General features: G+C 38.2%; 1 protein-coding gene across 8 annotated transcripts in view; it reads left to right on the top strand.

Annotated features, from left to right (window-relative positions):
* The first annotated feature begins 4,833 nt into the window (after nt 1-4,833).
* The window catches only part of tcf3b (transcription factor 3b), a 32,634-nt gene continuing 15,140 nt past the window's right edge, over nt 4,834-22,327 (top strand). For 5 of the 8 annotated variants that reach the window (XM_088004904.1, XM_088004905.1, XM_088004906.1 and 2 more), the window contains exons 1-4: nt 4,834-5,384; nt 8,895-8,991; nt 13,015-13,087; nt 20,110-20,186. In XM_088004904.1, the coding sequence (XP_087861030.1) occupies nt 8,917-8,991; nt 13,015-13,087; nt 20,110-20,186 (225 nt within the window). In that variant the 5' untranslated portion in view covers nt 4,834-5,384; nt 8,895-8,916. The remainder of the gene's footprint in view (nt 5,385-8,894; nt 8,992-13,014; nt 13,088-20,109; nt 20,187-22,327) is intronic. The other 3 variants (XM_014983683.2, XM_088004902.1, XM_088004907.1) reach the window with 3 other exon arrangements.

The raw sequence follows: 22,327 nt of genomic DNA, 5'->3' as shown, positions 1-22,327 counted from the left end.
TCTGAACAGGGAGGGGTGAGGGAGTTGGGGGAGTGTATGTGTGTGTGGCGGGGGGTGTACAAGAGGCGGGGGGGGGCACCATAACCTTGTGGATTATTGCCCTCTTTAAATCACCCTCCCCACACCTGCTGGTTGTTTAACATGCTGGAAGTCCGTGTGAGTTTGGGGTGTTTTTCTGCCAGCCGATCTGTAATACCGGGAAGAAGCTTGACGGGAGTCAGTTTATCATGAGCACAGAGAGCACAACAGATAGATTCCCCCTGTCTCCTCCCCTTCAGCACAGATAGACTCGGAGCATGGGCACTCAGCCAACACAATCAATCTATCCGCTCCTACCCCCAGCCTCTAACTCTTATTGGAGGACGGCTTCCAAAGGGGCAAGAAAGCATGAATCATAGCCCGGCTATGAGAAGCTGCTACGCCTCCAAATACATGTGTTGTGGCTCGAAATCACTCGCCATTAAAGACGGTCTGGCGAGGGATTGTTGCAGCCCTGCAACAAAGTTGTAGCATTTAGGAAGGGGCCGAGGCGGTGCAAGGGGAGAGGGATTGCTGGTCTTGGCCTAGTTTTCTTGTCTGATCAGAAACCTGTGCACCTCTGCCCTTCCCCCACCCAAACTGAAGCCTCTACTATTACAAGCTAAGAGGGGCTCAGTGTGGAGTGAGGTGAGCAGCTCAACCACCTCCACATTTCAGCGTTATACGTTGCGGTTTGCATGCAACCACTGCCGTAGGAACAAATAAAGGTTGTCAAAACTGAACGGCGCATTATTATTTTGTTTTCTTTGCTCTCTGCAAAGCATTGCTTATCTGTGAAAGAGATCCAAAGAGGATTAAGTCATTAGCGCACATTATTGCAGATTATTACAGGCTGTTGTTTCTTGTGAGAATTTATGCAATTGAAAAAAATACATGTACATAGGCGGAATGCTTCATTAATATGCACAAATATATGACCGATTAGCACCAATGTGCCAAACATATGCTAATTTTCCGTGTGCATCTGTCGTTAATTAAAGATATGAAGCTGGGAATGGCTGGAAGGAACTACAGAGGGGTTGTGGGACACCAGCCCTCTGCAGTCGGCCTTCAACTGTCCATTGAACTCCAAATGTAGTTTCGCAAATGCCAAAAATGTAGGTTTTTGTTTTTGTTTGGTTGCAATTGACATATAAGACTTTGTTGTATAAATTTGAGCTTTTATGGATTACCATGTTCTATTTTATTCCAAAAACATCTACATAGTCAACTCAAGAGTGACTGCCGTTGCCATATGCTGATTCTTTACTATGACAGTTATATCAAATGAATGTTAATTTGGACAAAATGGTTTAGATGCCGTATTAATACTCTGAAGTCATATTACTGAAGCTTCCAACATAATTTATAACTTTTTAAAAATGTTCCCTTGCACAATCACAAGCGTCAGTGTATTCTATTTAGCATTTTATGAAACAGTCCAACACTAAGTCATGCATAATTGTGACGTGGAGGCAAACTGGTACATGGTTTTGAAAAACGTTTACACATAAAAATCTTCAAAGTGTAAACTGCGTTTATTTGCAGCCCCTTTCAATTAATGCTTTATTGAATTACTTTTTGCTGCACGCTTTGTTCCGTATGCGTCCTTGCACCAGTTAGAAAGTTTTCCCCATCCTTCCATGCAGCAGAGCTGAAACTCATCGGACTTTAAATCCTGATTGGATTTGTGTTAGTGCACCACTCATATTTATTTTGTCAACAGATTCTCGCACTTGAACTGTGAATCAGTGCAGCTCCTTCAGTGTCATCGTGGGTCTCATTATCTGTCCAGTACTCTACTGCCAGTTTAGATACATATACTCGCATCTCTGTAGTTTGCAGTTGTGTAAACTTCTTGTTCTATTTTCAGATGATGAAATGCTCCATAAGGTGTTAAAAGTTTGGAACCTAATTCTACTTTTGCATTCACAATGAACCTTCTGGTGTGTTTGGGCTTCATGGTGTTGTTCGTTCACTCGTGTTCTCTGGTAAAGCTCTGAGATCTTATTTTATCACTATAAACTCATAATGACAGCATACAGCACAGATATTAACAAACAACTAATATTTTTACAAAGTTTTCAGGTTTCATACAGTTGTCAACTGAGACGTCTTTTCTTTAATTATTTAGTTGTGACAAGATAATAAAACTAAAAACTTAGGGAAGCACCAATATGAAAATTTTGCTACAATATTAATACTGGTGATAACCAATATCTCCAAATTTTATGTTTGTTTATATATATATATATATATATATATATATGAAACAAATAACTGATGTTTATTATATATATATATATATATATATATATATATATATATATATATATATATATATATATATATATAAGAAACAAATAACTGATGTTTATTATATATATATATATATATATATATATATATATATATATATATATATATATATATATATATATATATATATATATATATATATATATATATATATCCTTCCAAAAATGTCATAAAGCCCCAACCGATCATAAATAAAAAAAATAAACGATCACACCATTGAACTGCTTCAGTTAAACACCTCACAATCATGTAACGTCGCAAGATGACAGTAACAGGTTCAGACAAATACCACACAGTAAACCCTCTCCCCTAACTCCCAAAACACAAATGACATGGAAATAAACATCAGTTATTTGTTTCACTTATGAGACCGATACATACATGTTAAATGAGTGACTAACATCAGCCGACACTGAGATTAATACTGATATATCATACTACTAATGATAATAACAATAACAACTACAACAATAAAATAGATTATGTTAATCTATGTCAAGCTATAAAGTTTTATAAATATATATGATGAAATGATATTGGTGTTTTTAAATACAAATTTTGTTTGTCCCTTCTCCTCTTTATGTTTTTATTTGTCTCAGACATAAACTATCTCTGCTTAGTCTTGTCATTACATGCACCGTGTCTCAGTTTATGTGTTTTTCCAGGTCTTTCTTCACTGCCCCCTCCTTCCCTCCAGACTGGCTGCCCTCGTACATGCTCTCCATGTCAGACCCAGCTGTTACTACAAACTACTTGGAGGGCTTACAAGCCTAATTGCAAATCCTGACAACAGTACCGCTTTTACATCAAGGCCCAACGTCAACTATAAAAAGCAAGAATATGAGAGATTTTCTCTCTCTGTCCGCTGAAAATTCATTCCTCCTAAGCACATGTTCCCATCTGGTCAAATGTCATAATTTAGCTAAAACATTAGTAGAAATAACATAAATTTTTATTTTATTTTAATTTACTTTTTTCGGATTTTGTTTTTGTTTCAATGATATTCATGTTTGTGTGAAATATCTGAAGGTGTGTTTGTGAAGGCATTTACAGCCCATACGTGGGATTGTTTCAAAGCTGTAGGCCCATTACATTCTTAAGATGGCCTACAAAACTAATTAATGTTCTCTGTCAAGGATTTTTCTGTAACCCAGGGGACCACAATGGATGGTTTATTTACCTCAATGACCTACTGACAGCAAATCTCATCTCTCATTGAGAACATGTGGGGGTTGGGGGGAATATAGGAAAGTTTCAGGTGGTAATGAGTTAGGCAGAATTTTCTGCTGTCATATATTGTACTGTTAAAGTTTACACTCATAGCATGGGCATCATGCCCAAAAAGTCACTTATATGATGAGTTTATTTAGTCCCTATCTGAGATACTGCTGATGACTGCTAGATAAGGAGTTCTTTGGCTTGTTGTTTGTTCTCTTTAAAATATACCAGAAAGGTTTCTTACATGTCATAGTACCAACCAAGACAGGAAACAAAGAAGGTTCATTAAAACTTCCTCTTTTGTTGACAAAGCTTTGCCCCTCAGGTTAAGTTCAACAGCTGCCTAACACCTACATGCACTTTTAATATGCACTGTTGCTGTGCGTTTCCAGCTGAATGCTACAGAGCTAGATTTGTTTTTTTGCAAGTTAAATAAATAAGCGAGGTAGGTCATAGGCTTGTGTGTATCTGGGACATCTGATGTCCCGTTTTTCATTCTTTTGTCCCAGCTATGGCTACAGAACAGTTGCTAAATTCAAAGATTGATTTTCTTCCTAAGAGAAGAAATGTTGTGTTGCAGGAAAATTCATGCTGCGTGTGCCCTCCCCGTTTGAAGTGTTTGCCCTGAACTATTTCACTCCTCACTCCCTCCTCTCCATTCTGCTCTGGAGAAGGCAGTTACTAGGCGTGTGTTGGTCTTATGTTTGCCAGTTCACAAAAAAAGAAAAAGAAAGACAGACCATGGAAATAATAATAATAATAATACTACTACTACTACTAATAATAATAATTATTATTATTATAATTATAATAATGCCAGGGATTGATATTATTATCAGAGTCCTTTACTGACTGCAACGGAGAATACCAGAAAAACATACATGTACATTCCAGAAATAATAACAATGATAAATATTAATAAAATAAATAAATAATAAATAAAAATAACTATAAGTTATTTCGATTTTCCTGTGTTTTAATTAAGCAATATTTTAAGTCCCAAGTGTTGTAAAATGTTTTGGAAAAAATAACAAAAGCGGACCCACCAACCTAAGTATTAAATGATGTCAGCAGGCATGTTTGAGGCCCCCTTTAGCCAGCCTCCCTGAGCACACAGCGAAAGTGAGCGTCAACAAAAAGGCGGGCAGAAGGTGGATTTCCTAAAACATACTGGCTATTGTTGCTGTCAATCAACCTATTACGCTTTGCCATTGGCTGAAGCCATTCGCATTTATCGTGCCATCTCGTCGAGCCGCTGCTGTGTAATAGCAGGTAACTTTCTTACGATAGCCTTCCGCTGTGTGACCTAGTGCTCGTATTTATCCTGCAGTTTGAAGATTACTCGTTCCGGAGATTGGAAGTAGGTGATTTTCTTGTTCCAAAAACGACAAAAGGTCAAATTCGCGTTTTCCCCTTGAACAGAAAACTCTCACATATCTGAAAGGCGTTTGAAATCGGACACCGCTGGCGTTGAGGCCCTCACTTTTTGCGCGGACGGATACGTTGTTACGTCTGACAATGTGGACGGAGGTGGTGAAGATGTCTACGAGAAGAATGAAATCATCTCTGTAGTAACAACAAGAAAGGAAGACGCGAGATTAGTTACTATAACAGAATTGTTTGTGCGTAGTCTTGTTACATTGTAGCAAACACGTGGGCGCTACGTGGAGAAAAGGCAGACTTCCCGGGGACAAAAGAAAGACATCCACTGTGCTCCAATGCGTTTCGTGCACTGAGGTCGAAATTCTCTTGAAGTTTTATGTTTTTCCCCCCTTCGAGTCTCCGCTTTTCTTTTTTACTGTTGGATATCACACGCACGGAGAGGAGAGGTAAATACTCAATCTTTCACCTTACACTTCGGGGGGAAGTTGCATGAATTTCATTGGCGTTTCATTGCCACCTAATTTTCGAAAAGTTTTTTTTTTTTTTGGGAATGTGTGGTTTAAGCGGGGGATGTGAGTTTTTTTGTCTGGTCTCCGGCTCGACCTCGGAGTGGAGGAAATTACTCCTTTGTTCTGCAAAATGACTCCTTTATGGTTAAATGTTGGTGGCTTTGCCTCTTTGTTTTTTCACCGTGTGCCTTTCTGCCACAGGCTCCAGCCACTGAAGTAGGAATATTAAATCTTTACCATTTTGTTATGCTGGGGGGGTATTTTAGCCAAACTTTGTGATGTGAATCATTTTCCCTGCAGACGTGAAGCAAACTTTCCATAAAACCCCCCCAATGGTACCCTTTAAACATTCCTTTATGGAAGTGTCTGGCCACTACTTATTTTATTGCACATTTGGCAGGAAATTCCTCACGATCCCACCCCCACCGTCTCCTCCACTGATCTCCCTCATAATGCACGACTTGAACCCTAATAGTAAGAGGAAGGGCAGCTTAAAATGTGCTGCGGGAAGTTTGGAGACCCACTCCTGCTCCTCTCGGTTGCAGTCGATGCACTTGCTCCACACAGGGAAGATAAAACTAGAGGTTATGGTTTTTGGTGAGTCTGGAGCATAATGTCAACAAGGCTCACAGTAAACAGAATGGGTTAGTTGTCAGCAGCTAGATTAGCTCTGGATGGGGCCTAGTGGTCCTGATCAAATTCTGGTGCCCAACATTTCCGCAGGCGCTGTTCTGTTCACTTTTTTTCCCCACCTTATTTATTTAGTATTTTGTTTTTTGCGTTGTGTTTGATTAAACTCGTTTATGTAAATGAAATTAAATGAAGTTACAAAAGTCATATTTTCCGTTTGGGCTGAGATGTTGACTGCTTCTAGTTTTGACCTTTCTTCACTTTTATTTTACAACTAGACTGAACTTTGCTAGACATGGGCTGGTATTAGATTTTTCAATATAAAACTTTTAAGGGAAAAACGTCATGGTTACATAACTAAGTTAAATCAATTTGTAAAAAAAAAAAGATGTATGTGTATATACTAGAAATTCAGCAATCATTTGTTCAGAAAACTGAATCAGTCAATTTTTTGTTTATTGCGTCTGATCGACATTGGTTGGTCAGATACTGAAAAATCTATTTTTTCCTTTCCCTTTAAATGCATGAAAACTTAAAACTACAGCCATTTCTGGTCTGTAAATGACAAAAGCTTTTCTTTGCTGCAATTTGATTTAAGTTTAATAAATATCAAATCTCTGCTTCAAGCACAGGTGTTAATGCATGCTTAGGATTAATTTGGCAATTCTTCCGTTTTTCTGTTGGATTCAAAATTGCTACCTCTATCAAGGAGTCTGAGGCACAAGTTTCTTCACCTATTTTGATCCTTGTGGAGAAATGACAGGTCAGAATTTGCAGGTTAGATAAACAAAAAATAGTGAGAAATTGGTATTAGCTTAGAAAAGCAAATGGTCTGATTCCTTTTAGTGCTAAAACAGTATAATGTTTGGATTAATAGTTACATAATAATGGTATCATAAATTATTCTTGATTGTGATACAAGCTTAAAACCATGTATAGTATAAACAGTCTCCAGTATTAGTACTAGTTTTTGTCATCCTTTTGCTATAACCGTCCATGTTTGAATTTGTCTTTCTTGTTAGCTAGGGGAAGTGTTTAAGGCAGCTGGCTGGCAGTGTGCAGCATCAAATGCGTTGGTTGGGGCAGCGCTGTGTTACTCTGTAAACCCGAGAGAGTGTTGGTCATTCTGTCGCTTTCTCTAGACGAACTTAAATCTGTAGGAATGAGGTTATGGGAAAAAAAAATTGAGACTTATTCACAGCGTTGTTTGGAAATCTTAGTATATCTTCCCTCCAGCTCCCGGCCCTTCCCTGGATGTTACATACATGCATAGCAACAAGGCACATTGCTGTTTCTGATGCCACTTATCTCCTGTTGGTTGCTCTGAAGATTCAGCTTTTAGATCTATGGGTGTTTTTCTGAATGCAAAGCAGCCATTAGGATTAAGATGTGTAGCATTTGTTACAACTGTTGTGCATCTTAACTAGAGGTGCAGACTCTTTTGTGGAGAATGACCCGTCTTTTCTTTGTGTGGGGTGACAAAGGCCCCCTCTGCCACCCCTAATCTGCTCGCTTCAAATATTGATCCAGCAGTAGCTTAAGATGCCATTTTGCTACATAAGCCCCCCCCCCCTACGCCCTCCACTCCATGTGCTTTACTCATTGGTAGATTGTGGTTGAAAAGTTTGTCAGAGGTCTCCTTTATTGCTCCTGCATTCATGTTTTGTGATGTTCAATTAGTTTGTTTTGACTTGGACTGTAATACGTTTCTCCCATGAAGCGATTTGCTTTATTGTGATAATTTATTACCGCTTTGCTCCGCTCCAAAGTCAGTTAGCACAAGCAGATTCTTTTCTTTGCGTCAGTTTATCCCTTCGCTATTCGTGTTCACTCCACCTTCATCAAGACATGTGCTTTTTAGCTTCTTTTTGGTTGCGTTTGTGTCACGTCGGCCTATGCTATTTCTGAATTACAAAAGAGGCTGTAAAAGCACACCACCTGTTGGTGTCCAAGTGCCTCTATTCTTCCAGTTCCTCCCCGGAGCCGCCACCGCTGCCGCTCGGCTTCGGAGAGAAAGCCTTCGGGCTTGCACTGGAATGCAAAACACGGGGTAAATCCTGTATTCATGCTCACTGTTTCTTTTGACAAGCTTCTTTCTGAGTTGACATATGGTAATTTGGTAATGACGTGTTTGCATACAGTCATTAGCTCTGCCTTTCACCCCCATTTCCTTGGGCTAACAATAGTCCCAATTATGTCTGTAATTGTAAGTGTGTTACATTCTCTTTCATGTAGCAGTGATCGACATATGGTTCTTTTATTTGCCAGGGTTGCGTAAAATGAAAGACTTTTTTTTTTCTCTCTTCTTAAGTCATTACTCGGTAGTGATTTAACTCGGCGCACAGCGCTCATCAGTTCAGTCAGTTTCTGGAGGAAAATGTGTAAGTAGACCCCGTCTGTGCTGTGTCGTATTGAGTAGCCTCGTGTTGTCTTATTTTTCCTCCCTAATCTGTCCATAATTCATCAAGGTTGTAATCTGAGCAGCGTGTTTTTGGTCAAGTTACAGCCTTGTTTCCAACCTCTTGAATATACAACCCTTGCGTATGACCTGAAATTGTGTTTCATGCAGCTTAAAGGTGAGCAACAGCTTTATTGGCAATGAGAAAGTGGCTTTAAATGAAAACATGTTGCCGCCGCTGCACCCCTGCTCTGGTGTCTCAGAGAGGGGAAAACAAATCTTGAAAGTTGTGATGTAACCGACAGCAGTAGAGTAGTCTCAGTCATTCATTATCATCATCATTCTTTTCTTGAACATGTAACTTCTCGTTGTGCTCGCAAGTGCAACTAAAATCCTGTATTTGCAAATTTCTCTCGTAGGGTTTGTTAGAGACTGAAGGGTATGAGCGAACAGCAGCAAAGAATGGCTGCAGTGGAAACTGACAAGGAACTCAGCGACCTCCTGGATTTCAGCGCGGTAAGAGAGGGGGAAGAGCGGTCTGGGTGGTTCTGGGAGGAAGAAGACAGTGCAATACAGGTCTGAATTATGAAGCGCAGTGAAAGATGGTGAGGATAACAGGAGTTGTGGGGGGTAAGAAGAAAGGGAAAGGCCAAATGTTATTTTAAGATTATGATAAACCTAATGAAAACATACCTACAGGGTCCATATGCATGTTCTGGTCTGAATAAGTATGGAAAACTATTGTGAATTTACTCCTTATTATTTTTGTACCCCCAAAAACTCTTTAATTATGGATGTATAACGTGCTTCTTAAAGGGTTAAATGTAATTTAGATTCTTTGTCTTTTGAATTGCCACATCTCACCTTAAATTTTTGTCAACTTATTTATTGGTTTGCAGTCACTGGGCAAGCGAACCCGCAGATAAACAATCGACCAAACTCTGAAAACAACCTTTTTGCTGCTGCTTTGGCATCTAGGCCTTCTGAAACCAGTTTTAACTGAAAATGTGGGATTTTAAAACTTGGTTTAATTAGCTGAACAACAAAGAACTAAAACTGTGTAGCTTTGAAGTTTGACTTACATAATTAAAGTGTTAATGTGTATTAAAAAAATGCTTTAAAGAATCTATTTGTTGTAGAGTAATTTAGCCTGCCGGGGACAAATCTAAAGGTTTTACAGAAGTTAAAGTAATGTTTAACTTACGGACAAGAAAAAACCCCATTAATAAACAATTTCCCTACTGGGTTGAACCATATTATGTTGTTTCATGATTCATAAACATAAAGTATAAAACAGCATACTAGGAACACTATTGGTGCTCAAATGTCTGAAAAATATATAACGTATGGATTTTTAAATTAAAAATCTGTTGAAATAGAGATTGGTGATATACAATATTATATTCACTGTAATGTCAACAAGTTATAAAAAAATAATAAAAAAATTAATCACAATTGTTTTCCATATAAATCTATCACTCCCTCCAGTCAGAATCTCACAAAACATGCAGTAAAAATAAAATGATTAAATAAGCTACTTCACATTATGTAACACATTTACGCTGCAGAACGGGATATTTGCATTCAGTGTGTATTGAGGCCCTCAGTAACATTACGAATCGCAGCCACATTTAACAGCTTACGTGTTTGCAAACACTAATTTCAGTTTATCATTTATCCTTTTCACAATATATTTATATACATATATATATTGTCTTTTGATGGCCAGCCTGTAGTTTTACATCATGTTACTTTATGAAGACTGATTGAGGATGCCTATTTAGTTTTCGCACTGACCTTCAAGGGAGTGGGTATATTCCCCTCAAAAAAACCCAAAAAAAACAAAAAACTGTTTTCTGCAGTTAAAAATTGCAGTAGCCTCCTTGTAGGCAGCTGACTGGCAGTGCACAACAACAGGTGGGGTAGAGGTGCTGTTGTCACGCTATAATCAATGCAGCTAAAAATACAACACCCACCCACTGAGGCACTTTATCTCATTAAAACCACTTTACAATATATAAGCGATATAAACACATTTTTACAATAGTGGTAATGCCTAATTGACACAGATTAACTCAAATGTTTATGTCTTTGGAATCCAAAACCTACTCATTTTGTTGTGATGTTACAGTGGAAATATTGCTAAACCTCAGGGTTGGATTTAGCGAATCAAGCTTTAAATTTAGGCCGTTCAGTCATGTAAAGGTACGAAGAAAGAAGTTCCCAGTGCAATTAGTGTGCTAGATGAAAAAATAAACAAGGAATCGCGAATAACGGCAAGAAACGCCTGCCTATTATTTGACTCATTTTTATTTCGTTAACAGGATCTTTGGGGAAAATACAGTGTTGTAAACTGGGCTGAACGGAGAGCTTCTGTGTCTGTTTTTGTCATATTTTAAGGAGAGATTTTTACTGTTGTTGCTCTCAGAGCTATTCTCCTGACATTATCTACAAAGCGGATGGAGACATTCTGCTCAGTGTTTTTTTTTTTTCTTTCCTTTTTTGTTTCATTTTGTTGTGAAACCTTTTGCAGCTTAACGCTGACATAAACATCTCATAGCTCCAGCAGAGATGTGTTTAGTCTTTTCACCCAAACAAACTGAAAAGCCGACACGATTTTCTTTTTTTTTTCTGTGTGTGTGTGGCTCATCAAGTATTTTCTAATGGTTAATGCATACTTGGTAGCAGAGGTCATGTTGGAGAAATAGAACACATTTGAATGAACTGATACTCAGTAAAGCTCCTTTCTCACTTGTTGTTTTGTCTAACACAACAAATCTTAACAAATGTAACACATTTACATCATAATAAAAACACAACTTTTGATTATATATTTAGGTTTCAGTCCCACATGGGCCTTTGTTGAATTCTCACTATGTAATGAGTTTGAGTAGAAATGCTGCACAAAATTGTAAAACAGAAATTAACAACATTATCCAATTTATTTTTTATTTAAAACAGAAAAGTAACAGTTTCTACTGTTCTTAAAATAATCTAGCTTATTGATAATTTTTTCAATGTTCAATATTTTAAATTTGATTCATAGCATAAAAAAAGCAATGTTTAAACGTCCATTAAATTGGCTAGTTTAAAAGCCCATATTGAATGGAGTAATGCATTGCTGCAGAAGTTAACCAAGCTAATATTAGCCTGGTAAAACAATATTGGCCTCATAGCCTCGTCTAGTCAGGCTATCTGCTCAGTCAGGGAGTTTGCTGACATGTTGTAATTTGCCAAAAGCAGTTTTAAATGACATTACCTTTAAATGGTTGATGCCCCTTTAGTTTCCATGCAATGCTTGTGTTTTTGAATTTGTTTTTCTTGTAAGCATTGGACAAGTGTAGGTCCAGTCTTTTAGCTCGCTGACTGGCAGTGCACAGCAACAGGTGAGGTAGGTGCAGCAGAGTCAGGGAAAACTTTGATATCCTATTTGTAGAACTTTAAATATTAGAAATAGTATATCACACCATGTTAGTGTTTTTGAAAGCATTTTTTTTTTCTTGCGACTTAAAGGAAACAGATGGAAATGAACAAAAACAAAACATAAACATAACGATGAACATAAAAATATGTGTTGTTTAAAAGTTTGATGTCGCTGTAGGTCCGTTTGTGAACTGCTGTTCCTATTTTTTATTTTATTTTTTAAGTGTTACACATGCACAATAGGCGAATAAAAGTCATTTTCACTAAGAAGAATCAGGACAATAATAATGATTCTGATGAAATAAAGCAATTAGATAAACAAATGAATGTACTTAAGGACAATTTGATGGCAGCTTTCTTCCATGTTGTTAAACAAATCAATCCTATCCTTGGTATAAGTTGATCCCAACAACCGACTCATGCCTCGTATGAGTTACAGACGTTTAGGTTGATCAGTAACCCTTTTCTGTCTACAGGTTACTTTGGCCTGACAATGACAAACGGATGAAGAATTGTTGGAACAGTGTGCACTTTTCTTTTTGTTTACCAAGTGGCTGGTCAGAGAGTCAGGCATGGGAAAAAAGCAGGATCTCTGTAAATGTGGTCAGATTTGTTCGAAGCAAACCCGTCCGAGTGAGTAGATCACTTCACCAAGATCATAGGCCGCACTGGCACATTTACTTCTAGTGCCCCAGTTCTGAAAATGTTAGGTTCGTGCAGCAGACAGTGCGGTGTCTGGTGAAAAATCCAGACCGCACCACGGCCTCGTGGTGGAGCCCACAGAGGCTCAGTGACATCACTGTTAGTTAATGCACATATTAGTCATAGCACTGGCTTTAGATGTCTGATGTTAGGCGGCCGTGTCTGATGTGTGCACAAGTTGGGCAAGGCTTTGTTTGTTCTTCAAATAAATTTGTTTGCTAGTGTGTTTCACTGTCGTGGTGGAAGGTGTAAACAACGTATAAGTGCTGCTAAATCAATCAATCTTTGGTACATAGCATCAAAGATTGAAAAGAAGAGAAGCAGGAAAACCTAAGCCTATATGTGAGAGATGTTATAAGAGTGTGAAGTGTGCCTTGCTTTGTTGGTTACGTTATCTCTGCTTTTGTCTTGCAGATGTTTGCGCCGCCAGTAGCCAATGGGAAGAACAGGACAATGACACTAGCCAGCACTCATTTCTCTGGGCCAGGTAAGCTTCTGCAGTTCTGTATCCACCCAATATCTTCATCAGTGCTACCTTAGCACTCCTCTTCATATGTTTGTTTCTGCTTTTCTTTGTAAATCAAAACACTCTGAAGAAATTTCCAGATGTTTCACAGTTGATCTAAAAGCAAAATGTGACTAATAAAGATCTCTCCTGCACGATTAACACCTGAAAGATGAGAAGCATGTGTTTGAAAGGTCAACTCACCAACATCATACCTGTAATTTTTCATCTCGGGTTTTGTGGTCGTTTGTCACACGGTTTCGCTTTAACTCATGCAGGTTTTGATATCACACTTACCACTTCAATCATAAGAAAACACATGTTAAACACATTTCCGGTGCCCATCCAGTCACAGCTTTCAATTTAGCTGGAAAAACACTCAAATGTCCCCAACTTTTCAAGAGAATTACAACAATTTCTGTTTTATGTGAGATTTGACCTTCAGAGCCACAGTGATTCTTTAAACTTAAGCCAAATATTATAGAGAAAATTGCAGGTTTCTTGTCATATTTAAGTTATTCAAAATCAGTTTTAGTTTTTTTTTCTTCTATGTGGCACATAGAAATCGACATGAATGATTCTAGTTTATTTTTATTCAATGGGAAAAGAACAAAAATGCCTCTTTGTTGTTCTGCCCTTCAACATAAGATAAGCAAACGGGTGCTGGAGGATTTTTATTATTTGTATCTGTTTTGTATAAAACACAAAACAAAGACATTAAGCAAGTGTCTTCACTTAAGCATTAAATAATATGTTTCTCATTTTAGAAAACTTTTTAAAAGCGCATTAAAGAACTTTCTGTTGGCCGGTGCATTTATAGACGCAAAATGCGTTTAAAGAATAGGAAAAAGATCTGCATTATTTGACCTGTTGATCACATCAGACATTGATAAAACAAAACTGGTTTATTACCATGTCTGCCAGATCGATTTGTGCTTCTTTAGAGCTGATGAGATTTTTTATTGTTTTTTCCAAAAAATGCAGTTCTTACATATTTTCACAAAGCAGTTTCAGGGAGACGCTCGTGTTTATTGAAGTATTTAAAAACTCTTCCACCAAACTTGTGTAGCCTGCGCAGTTTGAAGCTGAAACTTTCTGAGAACACATGCAGGCACCCTCAAAGCCCTGAGCCGCCGTTCCCATCATCCTGAAGGTTATTAGTAAGTCGTGTTGCTTTCGTTCCTCTGTCACCGTGCCAGCCTGGTGTGTGAAATCGAGTCACACTCTCCAGTTCCCCAGAGTGAGAAGTTGGCCGCTGAGGAACAAAGGCAAAGAAGGGGGCTTATGGACTTGAAACAACTCCCCCCACCCTGAAGTGTAAAACACTCCTCCCCCAACACAGCACAGGGTTCTTACCCCCACTGATCTGCAGGAAATGGCTCAAGTCTGAGACAATGTGCCTCACCCCCAGCTCACAGCCTCTTAAACTGGCCCAGCATGCAGCGAGTGGGCAGAGTGGAGAAGGAGAGCTTGTTGAATAGGGGGATCAGACCGGGGAAGGCAGGATTCTGTTTGTTTCTGTTACAGCAGGCAATTACTCAGCAGTGAGGAGTTAATTCCTCCCTCCTCCTCATGTCCTAAAGTGTGGCCCTTGGTCATTGACACCCATTATAATGTGGTACTTAAAGCTGTCACCTTTAACATCAGGAGATCCTGCAGGTACTCTTTAATAACTCCGGAGTCAAAGTGCTAACACGTGCAGAGTCTCACCCAAGTGATTTTTTGTTTGTTTGTTTTTCTATTACATCCCCAAACTATATTTAATCCCACATTTATTAAATGCACTTAAATAAAAGGGGTGATTATGTTCACTTCTATTCAAATGCTTATTTGAAGCCCTGCTCCAATGTTTTCTTGCTAACACCGGCTCTGTTCCCCGAGGCCAGGAAACTCATTTGTTGCAGAAATGATGACCATCACAAAACAATGTCCATCTCTGACGTCAGCCCAGCCAGCTTGTATATTCAGAGACCCAGCAGCGCGGGAACGGTAGCGAGCAGCCTAGTGGCCCACCAGACCACCTCTATTCATCAACACAAAAGTGCTCAGAGGGGTGCTAATTGCATTAGGCGTCCTTCTCCCTTCCTCAGTGGCCTGTGCGTGTGGAGTATGGAAGGGCGGGGTGTCTTGTGTGGAGTGGAGGCAAAAGGGAAGGAGGAGAGGAGTGGTAAGAACTGTGGGATGTTTGAGGAGTAGGGGAGGCAGAGTGTGACGGTGAGTGGTGGGAGTTGGCTAAGCCCCGCAAGCCTTCAGGCAGGCGTCCCCTCAGTCACCTCTGCAGCTGCTGGCAACGTCTCCAACCCCCCTCCCTCGTACAAACAACACAAATACGAGGGACATGACAGGCTCGCTTCCTGTCGATCACTAAAAAACAACTGAATTTACACATCTGGTGTTTCTTTTTTAACAACTTTGCCTTTAACCTTTTACATTCTCGCCGTTTTCCCGGCTGCGTTTTCTTCATATGTTTCTGTCCAAATTACGAAGGTCTTGTACAAAAATAGAGGGGCAAAAAAAAAAGAAAAAGGACATCTGAAAGGCGAGTGGCTTCCTTCAGCAAAATTAGATGTCTTCTCTGCCTGCAGCCATGAGAAAGCTTTGTAGTTGAGAAAAATAAATATTTTTCTGGGCTCTGGTTTTCAGTCAGTATTTGTCTTTCCATGCGAGTACAATCAAACAAGCTAAGCCGAAGTCTAGGGAGATTCAGACGACTTGTAAACAAACCAATCCTCTGACTTTTATTTATGTTAATAAAAAAAAAGACAATTAAAATCAATATAACTTTGCTGCAATTATCCAAATTTTCCTCACCTCTTGCTCCACAATTCATTATATTTAGTTTTCACAGCTCTAAGCATCCTTAAACATAAACTCTTTCATCTCCTTAGGATTATTGGACATGTCTGTACATTATTTTCTCAATTTAATATAAGATATAGAGAATATAATTTCTACTGGAGTTGTTTGATTTATTCTTAAAGTGTTATAAAATAAGGTCAGTCTTAATTCTTAATGTCTTTCTACTGAATAAACAAGAAATTAAGTTGCTGTTTTGTTCATTTTCTCATTATTGTTGGGGCAAAGACATAAAGGTATAAAAATGGTCTAAAATGCAAATTTAACACAAGTATATAACTTATTTTATTTTCAAGATTAGAGTTAGAATAATCTTATCCATACCATTCACATAACTAAACAGAAAACGAACAATTGCTAAATTTAGGATTAGCTTTCTCTACTTCTATACTTACTAACATTGTGCTTTTGTTTGCATTTCCTCTCTCTATAGAGTAAAACCAGTATAACGAGCTGATATCATCTGGTTAATTAGTGACACTATTTGTTTATATAGAGCCTCAAGTCTTAATAAAAGGAAAGGGTGGAGCTTGTGGGTCTTTTCATGACTGGAAATATTTCCAGTCAAATTTGTGCTTCCTGTAAGCAAGGGAAAAGTGCAGCAAAGTTGGTTTTGGTAAAGAAATGAAAATTTTTTTAAATGGTTTTTGTTAATCTTTTCTGAACAAAAACAAGGCCAAACAAGGTATGACAAAACTTTTTTTAACAGTGATTAAATTCCCCACCCCAACAACTGAAACCCATTTCAGGTGTGTGAAAAAGCAGAGGATTTTGAAACTACATCAGAAAGGCTCGGTCAAATAAAGCCTTGTAGTAAATGTAGTAAGATTAACTTGACCATAAGAAAAACGAAGACAAAAGACTAAACAGCGACTGAAACCTAAGTACTTTTTGAAATAAAATAAAGTTAGGAACCCTGATTTCAGTGTTACTACAGAAATGTAGTTACCATCTTTCCAGTTGAACAACAGTTTGCAGCAGCAGGTAGGGGAGGGGCAGAGCTCTGCCACTTTATAGTTGAAAAAACTCTGATCATTGCTGTAATTTCTCGGTCTTTGCATTAAAATTTTTGCTAAACCTTGATGCTGGTTGTTACTGGCCTGTTGGGGAATCATAACTTGGCCTGTCTACATTTTTATAAAACAAGCAACACATGCCCAGTTAAGAATATGTTGGGCACATTTCCTTAGTCTTTTTTTTAGTGGCTAGCCACCGCAGCATTAGCACTCACCTCTTCAAAAGCTTTGCAGGATAGAACGTCTCCAGCCTGACCACAAGTTTGAAAAATATGCTTGAGCAAACTTTAGTAAGGATGTTTTCCCATAGATTACAGATGCATTAAACTTGTGAACTTATAAACAAGCTGGAGTTCACAGACAAAGAGCTTCATTGTGCATTTAAGGAACGCTATGTAAATTCAAACATCACTTCTGTCATTCAAAGCAAATTGTAAAACTGTGTGGATGTTTCAAGTATAGAATAAATTTAAACATTTAGTTAACATTTTTATCCATTTCAATTATAGGTAAGAAAAACATAATTGTAGACTGACCTGAAGAAAATGGCTAACGTGCTAAATGTACTAGCATGGCAGTAAAAGTGAAGCTGGAGGGAAGCTTGAGGCTTGTATCGTTTAGAAATGTTCTCGTGAGTTTTTTCACATATTCTTGGAGATGGAAAATACACTGTTGCCCTGAAAGTTTTTTTTTTAAATTTTTCTCTTCTATTTAGCCAAAAATTACATTTGTATATGTATGTTGTAAACATATTAATTGATTCTTGATAGCCATGCATCTTTCTGTTTGGGAATGATAAAGTATCTTTTGTTGATCTTTTTGGACATTTTAACAGAAATTTGGCTTTAACTTACTACATGTCATGTTGCTCTAGTATTAAGACATTTTCTATCTGTAAGAACCCTTGCCTACTCAGGGATTCTTGTTAATGTTTGTTAGGTTTACTGGGCAGAAAGTATACATTTTAGTTTTGGTACGTGTCTGCTTGATGATTACTAGAAAACTGGGCAGTTTTGACCTCTCTGCGATCGGTTGTTTTGCACAACTATGATTTATCCCCTAATCATTCATACCTTCAGCAGATTTGGGGTTGAAGTTATCTTTTTTTATCTTCACTACCAAGTAATGTAGATGCTTTAAAGAGGCCCAGAGAATCTTGAATCTTTTCGAGACTCTGGGGGGGAAGCTAAAGATTAGGGTGATTTCAAGGAAAGCCTCAGAGTTGAGAGTTCACATAACTGGTCTTAATACTAAACAGCGACTGAAACCTAAGTACATTTTTGTAGTAATAAACAAAAATCTGGTCACCAGTTATTAAAAGGGTCTGATTACTATAATGCAAATGGAGATTTTTCAGTTGATGATTGAGAGGATTGGAGAAATGTCAATGCAACTTATGTTTTTATGAAATGTAAAATAAAAATAAACTTTATGCTTCTTTTACATTGTGTAACTTTTGAGCTGTGCATTATACTCTTATTAGAAATAAACTTCTCAATTTTTTTAAAGTATTTATCTCACTATCAGGATTCTTGGAGCATTCATTTCTAATTTTTTAAACTGACTGAAGTGAAGAACTTTCTTTTTTTTCTGTTTTTATTTTCACCAGAGTTTTAACTGTTTTTGATTTGCAAAAGCATCCAAATCTAAATATCAAAACAATCTCTTTTTTGCAGGGATCAGTGTTGTATTATTACATATAAATTAAAAAAATATGAATAGCTTTTAGGTATTCTGTTTTTCCCCCATTGTTTGCTATGATTTGATTTGACACGGGATAACAATAGAAGAATCTCTATTCTGGCATGGTTGGAGCTCTCATAGGCGTCAGTGCCACCTCCGCAGCTCTCCACCTTGTTTTAATTGCCTTCAAGTTAATTACTCCAGTAAGTGTGAAACAATGTTGTCAGACTTCCCCTGCACAGTGCTTTCACTCTGTGCTCTGCACCCCTGTTGGCCAAATGGGGGAATCATAGGTGGATGAATAGTTCTTTGGAAATAGCTGTAAACATGAGTGGGTGGGGAGGGGGCTTATTGGCTCCGTTGACCTGGTTAGTTGACAGTTACATGATGTTTGTGTGTTAACATTTTTTCTTTTGGTAAATATGAAATACTTTGTCTTGCAAACGTCTTTCAGTGCACATGTTTACCCTTTGTTGTAGATTTTTTTTTCCTTGCTAATTTGCTTTTACTGTAGGGTCTATTGGCAACAAGCTTTACCTGAAGTGTCTCCATACAAAATCTGTCAACCTAATTTAGCAGTACGCTCATCACCTGATGAGTCTGTATTAGAGCCGATCTGAAGGTGGGCACGGCTGATCCTTTAAGGTCCCCCCTCTCCTCCCCGTTCGCCTGATTCTCCATGCCACTGGCATCGGCCCCATAGATCACGGCTGTCGCAGCGTGTGTAGGTGCTTGCACCGCTCTGTTAGCCTCATCGCTCATTCTCACTCGTCAACCAGGCTGCTGATCTCACCCAGACCCCGTCTCACTCCCCTTCCTGACTGCCTGCCTCGCTCTCGTTTCGTCTCCTTGCTTTCTCCTTCCACTCGCTCGCTGCTTTGCTTTCTCACACACATTTTTTTAATTAGGCAAAAATCAAAGGCACAGTATGAATATTCATAAGGAAACTGCATTAATATGCACAATTATGCAAATCAGCATGCAATTAAGCCTTGTGTCTCCAGAGAGCCTGGATAGCATTAGTGCATTAGACAGGGAGAAGGGGATGATGGGGGTATTTTGGAGTTTTCTGCTCCACCAGTCTTCGACTGTGTTTTCTTTGTGCCACACTTGAATTCTTTCTTTACCTCTACCATTATGCTTCAGTCTTTTTCTTCACATTTTGCTTTGTTTGGGGGAAATTTACTTGGAATAATTAAATGTGACATAGATAACATTGTACCTCATGCATTACATTAGGAAGTAAATGGTTAATTTTATGGTATTCAGCAACCATAATGAACTCTAATGGGAACATTGCGCAGCATTTCAAACATGTTTTCCTTGCAATGTTATTAATAGTCTTATTATCTTTGGTAATCCAAAACAGGGTTAATATTAAGCAGTTTGTGTCTAACCTGTCAGTCCTAACTGTTTGCAACTCAACATCTTTTTTTTTTTTTCTTCCAGCAATAGATGAGCGCAGTGGCTCTGGATCCTGGGGCTCCACAGAACAGAACAGTCCCTCATTCACCACCCAAGGACGGGTAAGATTTAGTCGCACCTGAATTTAAAATTGCATATCTAAGGAGTAATACCAGATGCTTTGATACTGACACCCTCGCATGTATTCATTTAATCACACAACCAGAACTGAAAATGCACAGCCTCCCTCCTGAAAACTGCCACAGCAGTGTGCCATATATGATTTGCAGTGGTAGTGTTTTTTCTTTTTGCTTTCCACCTAATAACCTTGGCCCAGGATCCTGCATTGGCAAGCACCCTTGTAGCTCAGAACCTCTGTTGAAGCCCAGCGGTAATTGCAGCTTCACATCCAGCCTAACTGTCTTGGCACCGGTCTGTAAATACAAAGTACAGGGGGTGAAATAGATGCAGAAAGCTTTGATTACCACAAGTTGATAATTAAGAAAGTCAGTCTGAATCCCTCGAGCTGATGCAGATTTGTTTGGCATTGCTCCCGTTAGCTAGAAAGAGAAACCGAGGGAAGATAACTGCTAAGGTACATAGGAAAACTGACAACATGAGGATGGCTCTGTATTTAGACGTGTTGCCCTCTGCATGTCATCAGGGGTGGGGAGTCAACTCCGCAGCTTGGCTTCCAGTTCCAGTTAAGATGCAAAAACAAAGACTTCAGACTTGACTTGCACTCTTGCTCCTAAGACTCAAGAATCAATAAGAATCTGTTGAATGTAATTAGATATTAAAGTAAGGTAGTAGTTGTGCATCATTTCAGCAATTCTTGTCCTTCTGAATTACCATAGTGTATACAAATGACTGGTAGTCATGGTAACGTCACACACACAGCACAGATTAGCTCTGTAATGTTTCTCGACAGTCAGAGCCAGCAAAAGGAGTTATTAGCAGCTTACATGTTTTGTTTTTACTATTGAACTAATATTAACAGTAACAATACAAGTGCAGCACTGATAGAAGTGTGCATATTTTCTTCACTTTCATCTGACATGTTATTTTCTCAGCATCATTACAGAGACACTTTCAGTATCCTCAAAATGAAAGCTCTTCTGGGTTTTCCTATCACATGTTCAATTTTCTCTTGCATTTGCTAACTACACTGTCCTTTCCTCTTTATGTTTAAGTTTACTGGGCTTACCTTGAAGCTTGTACTTTGTATTATTTACCATAATTTCTGGACAATTGAGTATTATTGGAAAAAAAAGTACCATTATAGGTGTCTATAGGATAGGATATCTATATGCCACAGGTGTTCAAGTTTTAACATGATACTTACCCCAAAAGATTTTTACTTTTAATGAAATACATTCTGGTAAGATACAAAATTTACATACCATAAATGCTTTTCCAAACAGTGCCTGTAGCATGGATGCTTAAAAAAATAGTAGCCTACCAGGAAAAGTCATAGATTGCCATTATTCATCTTCCTCCAGTGCACTAAAACTATTAAAGTCATCTTTTTGGTGTCAGGATAGAAAAGCATCAAAATTACTTCGTCACGCACTTCCTCGGTCTGTCTTTCGTTGTCGCTCTCAATGTCACTTTCGTTTCGAGGCAAATTTGCCCTTGAGCTTGTGCTGTCCTCTTCATCACACAGCAGTCCAGCCTGTCGAAACCCTTTGATGATCCATATATTAGCAACATCATTGTTTAAGCCACTCTGTTCAAAACGTGTGGAAAAAGTAGCAATCAGTAGTCCAGAAATTACAGTGTACCTGATGACAACTGCAAAGTAAAAAGAAGTAAAACATTTGAATACTGCATACTGCGCTACGTAGAGTGGAAGTGGTAAATTTGAGTGCAGAGACTAAAAATCCTTAAATATATTAATACAAATACATTAATGATACTTAATAATTAAAGGTATTTGTTTTGGGGTTCTTTGGTATGTTTTTCTGGCAGAAATTAAACTACTTCTACTAAGCTTTTTACAACATAAATACATATTTACATTTGAAGTTGGGTAATTATTATAGTTTATTTCAAATAATTCCCAGGAATCAACTTGACCTGAAAAAATAAACAAAATATTGGAGACATTGCTCACCTCGGTATGCAGGCTGCTAGAAGCTGAAAGTGAAACTCTGGTTTGACTTTCCTACTGTCTGATTAAGTGATTAATAGTCATCTGACCACTTCGGGACACATAAGGAGCATTAAAGTTTAATTTTCTGATGGTCAGTTGATCCTAAAG

The sequence above is a fragment of the Poecilia mexicana genome, unplaced genomic scaffold (assembly GCF_051168715.1).
Source record: "Poecilia mexicana isolate PSO_F unplaced genomic scaffold, ASM5116871v1 scaffold_4, whole genome shotgun sequence".
Classification (NCBI taxonomy): domain Eukaryota; kingdom Metazoa; phylum Chordata; class Actinopteri; order Cyprinodontiformes; family Poeciliidae; genus Poecilia; species Poecilia mexicana.
This window is presented reverse-complemented; position numbering and strand designations above follow the sequence as displayed.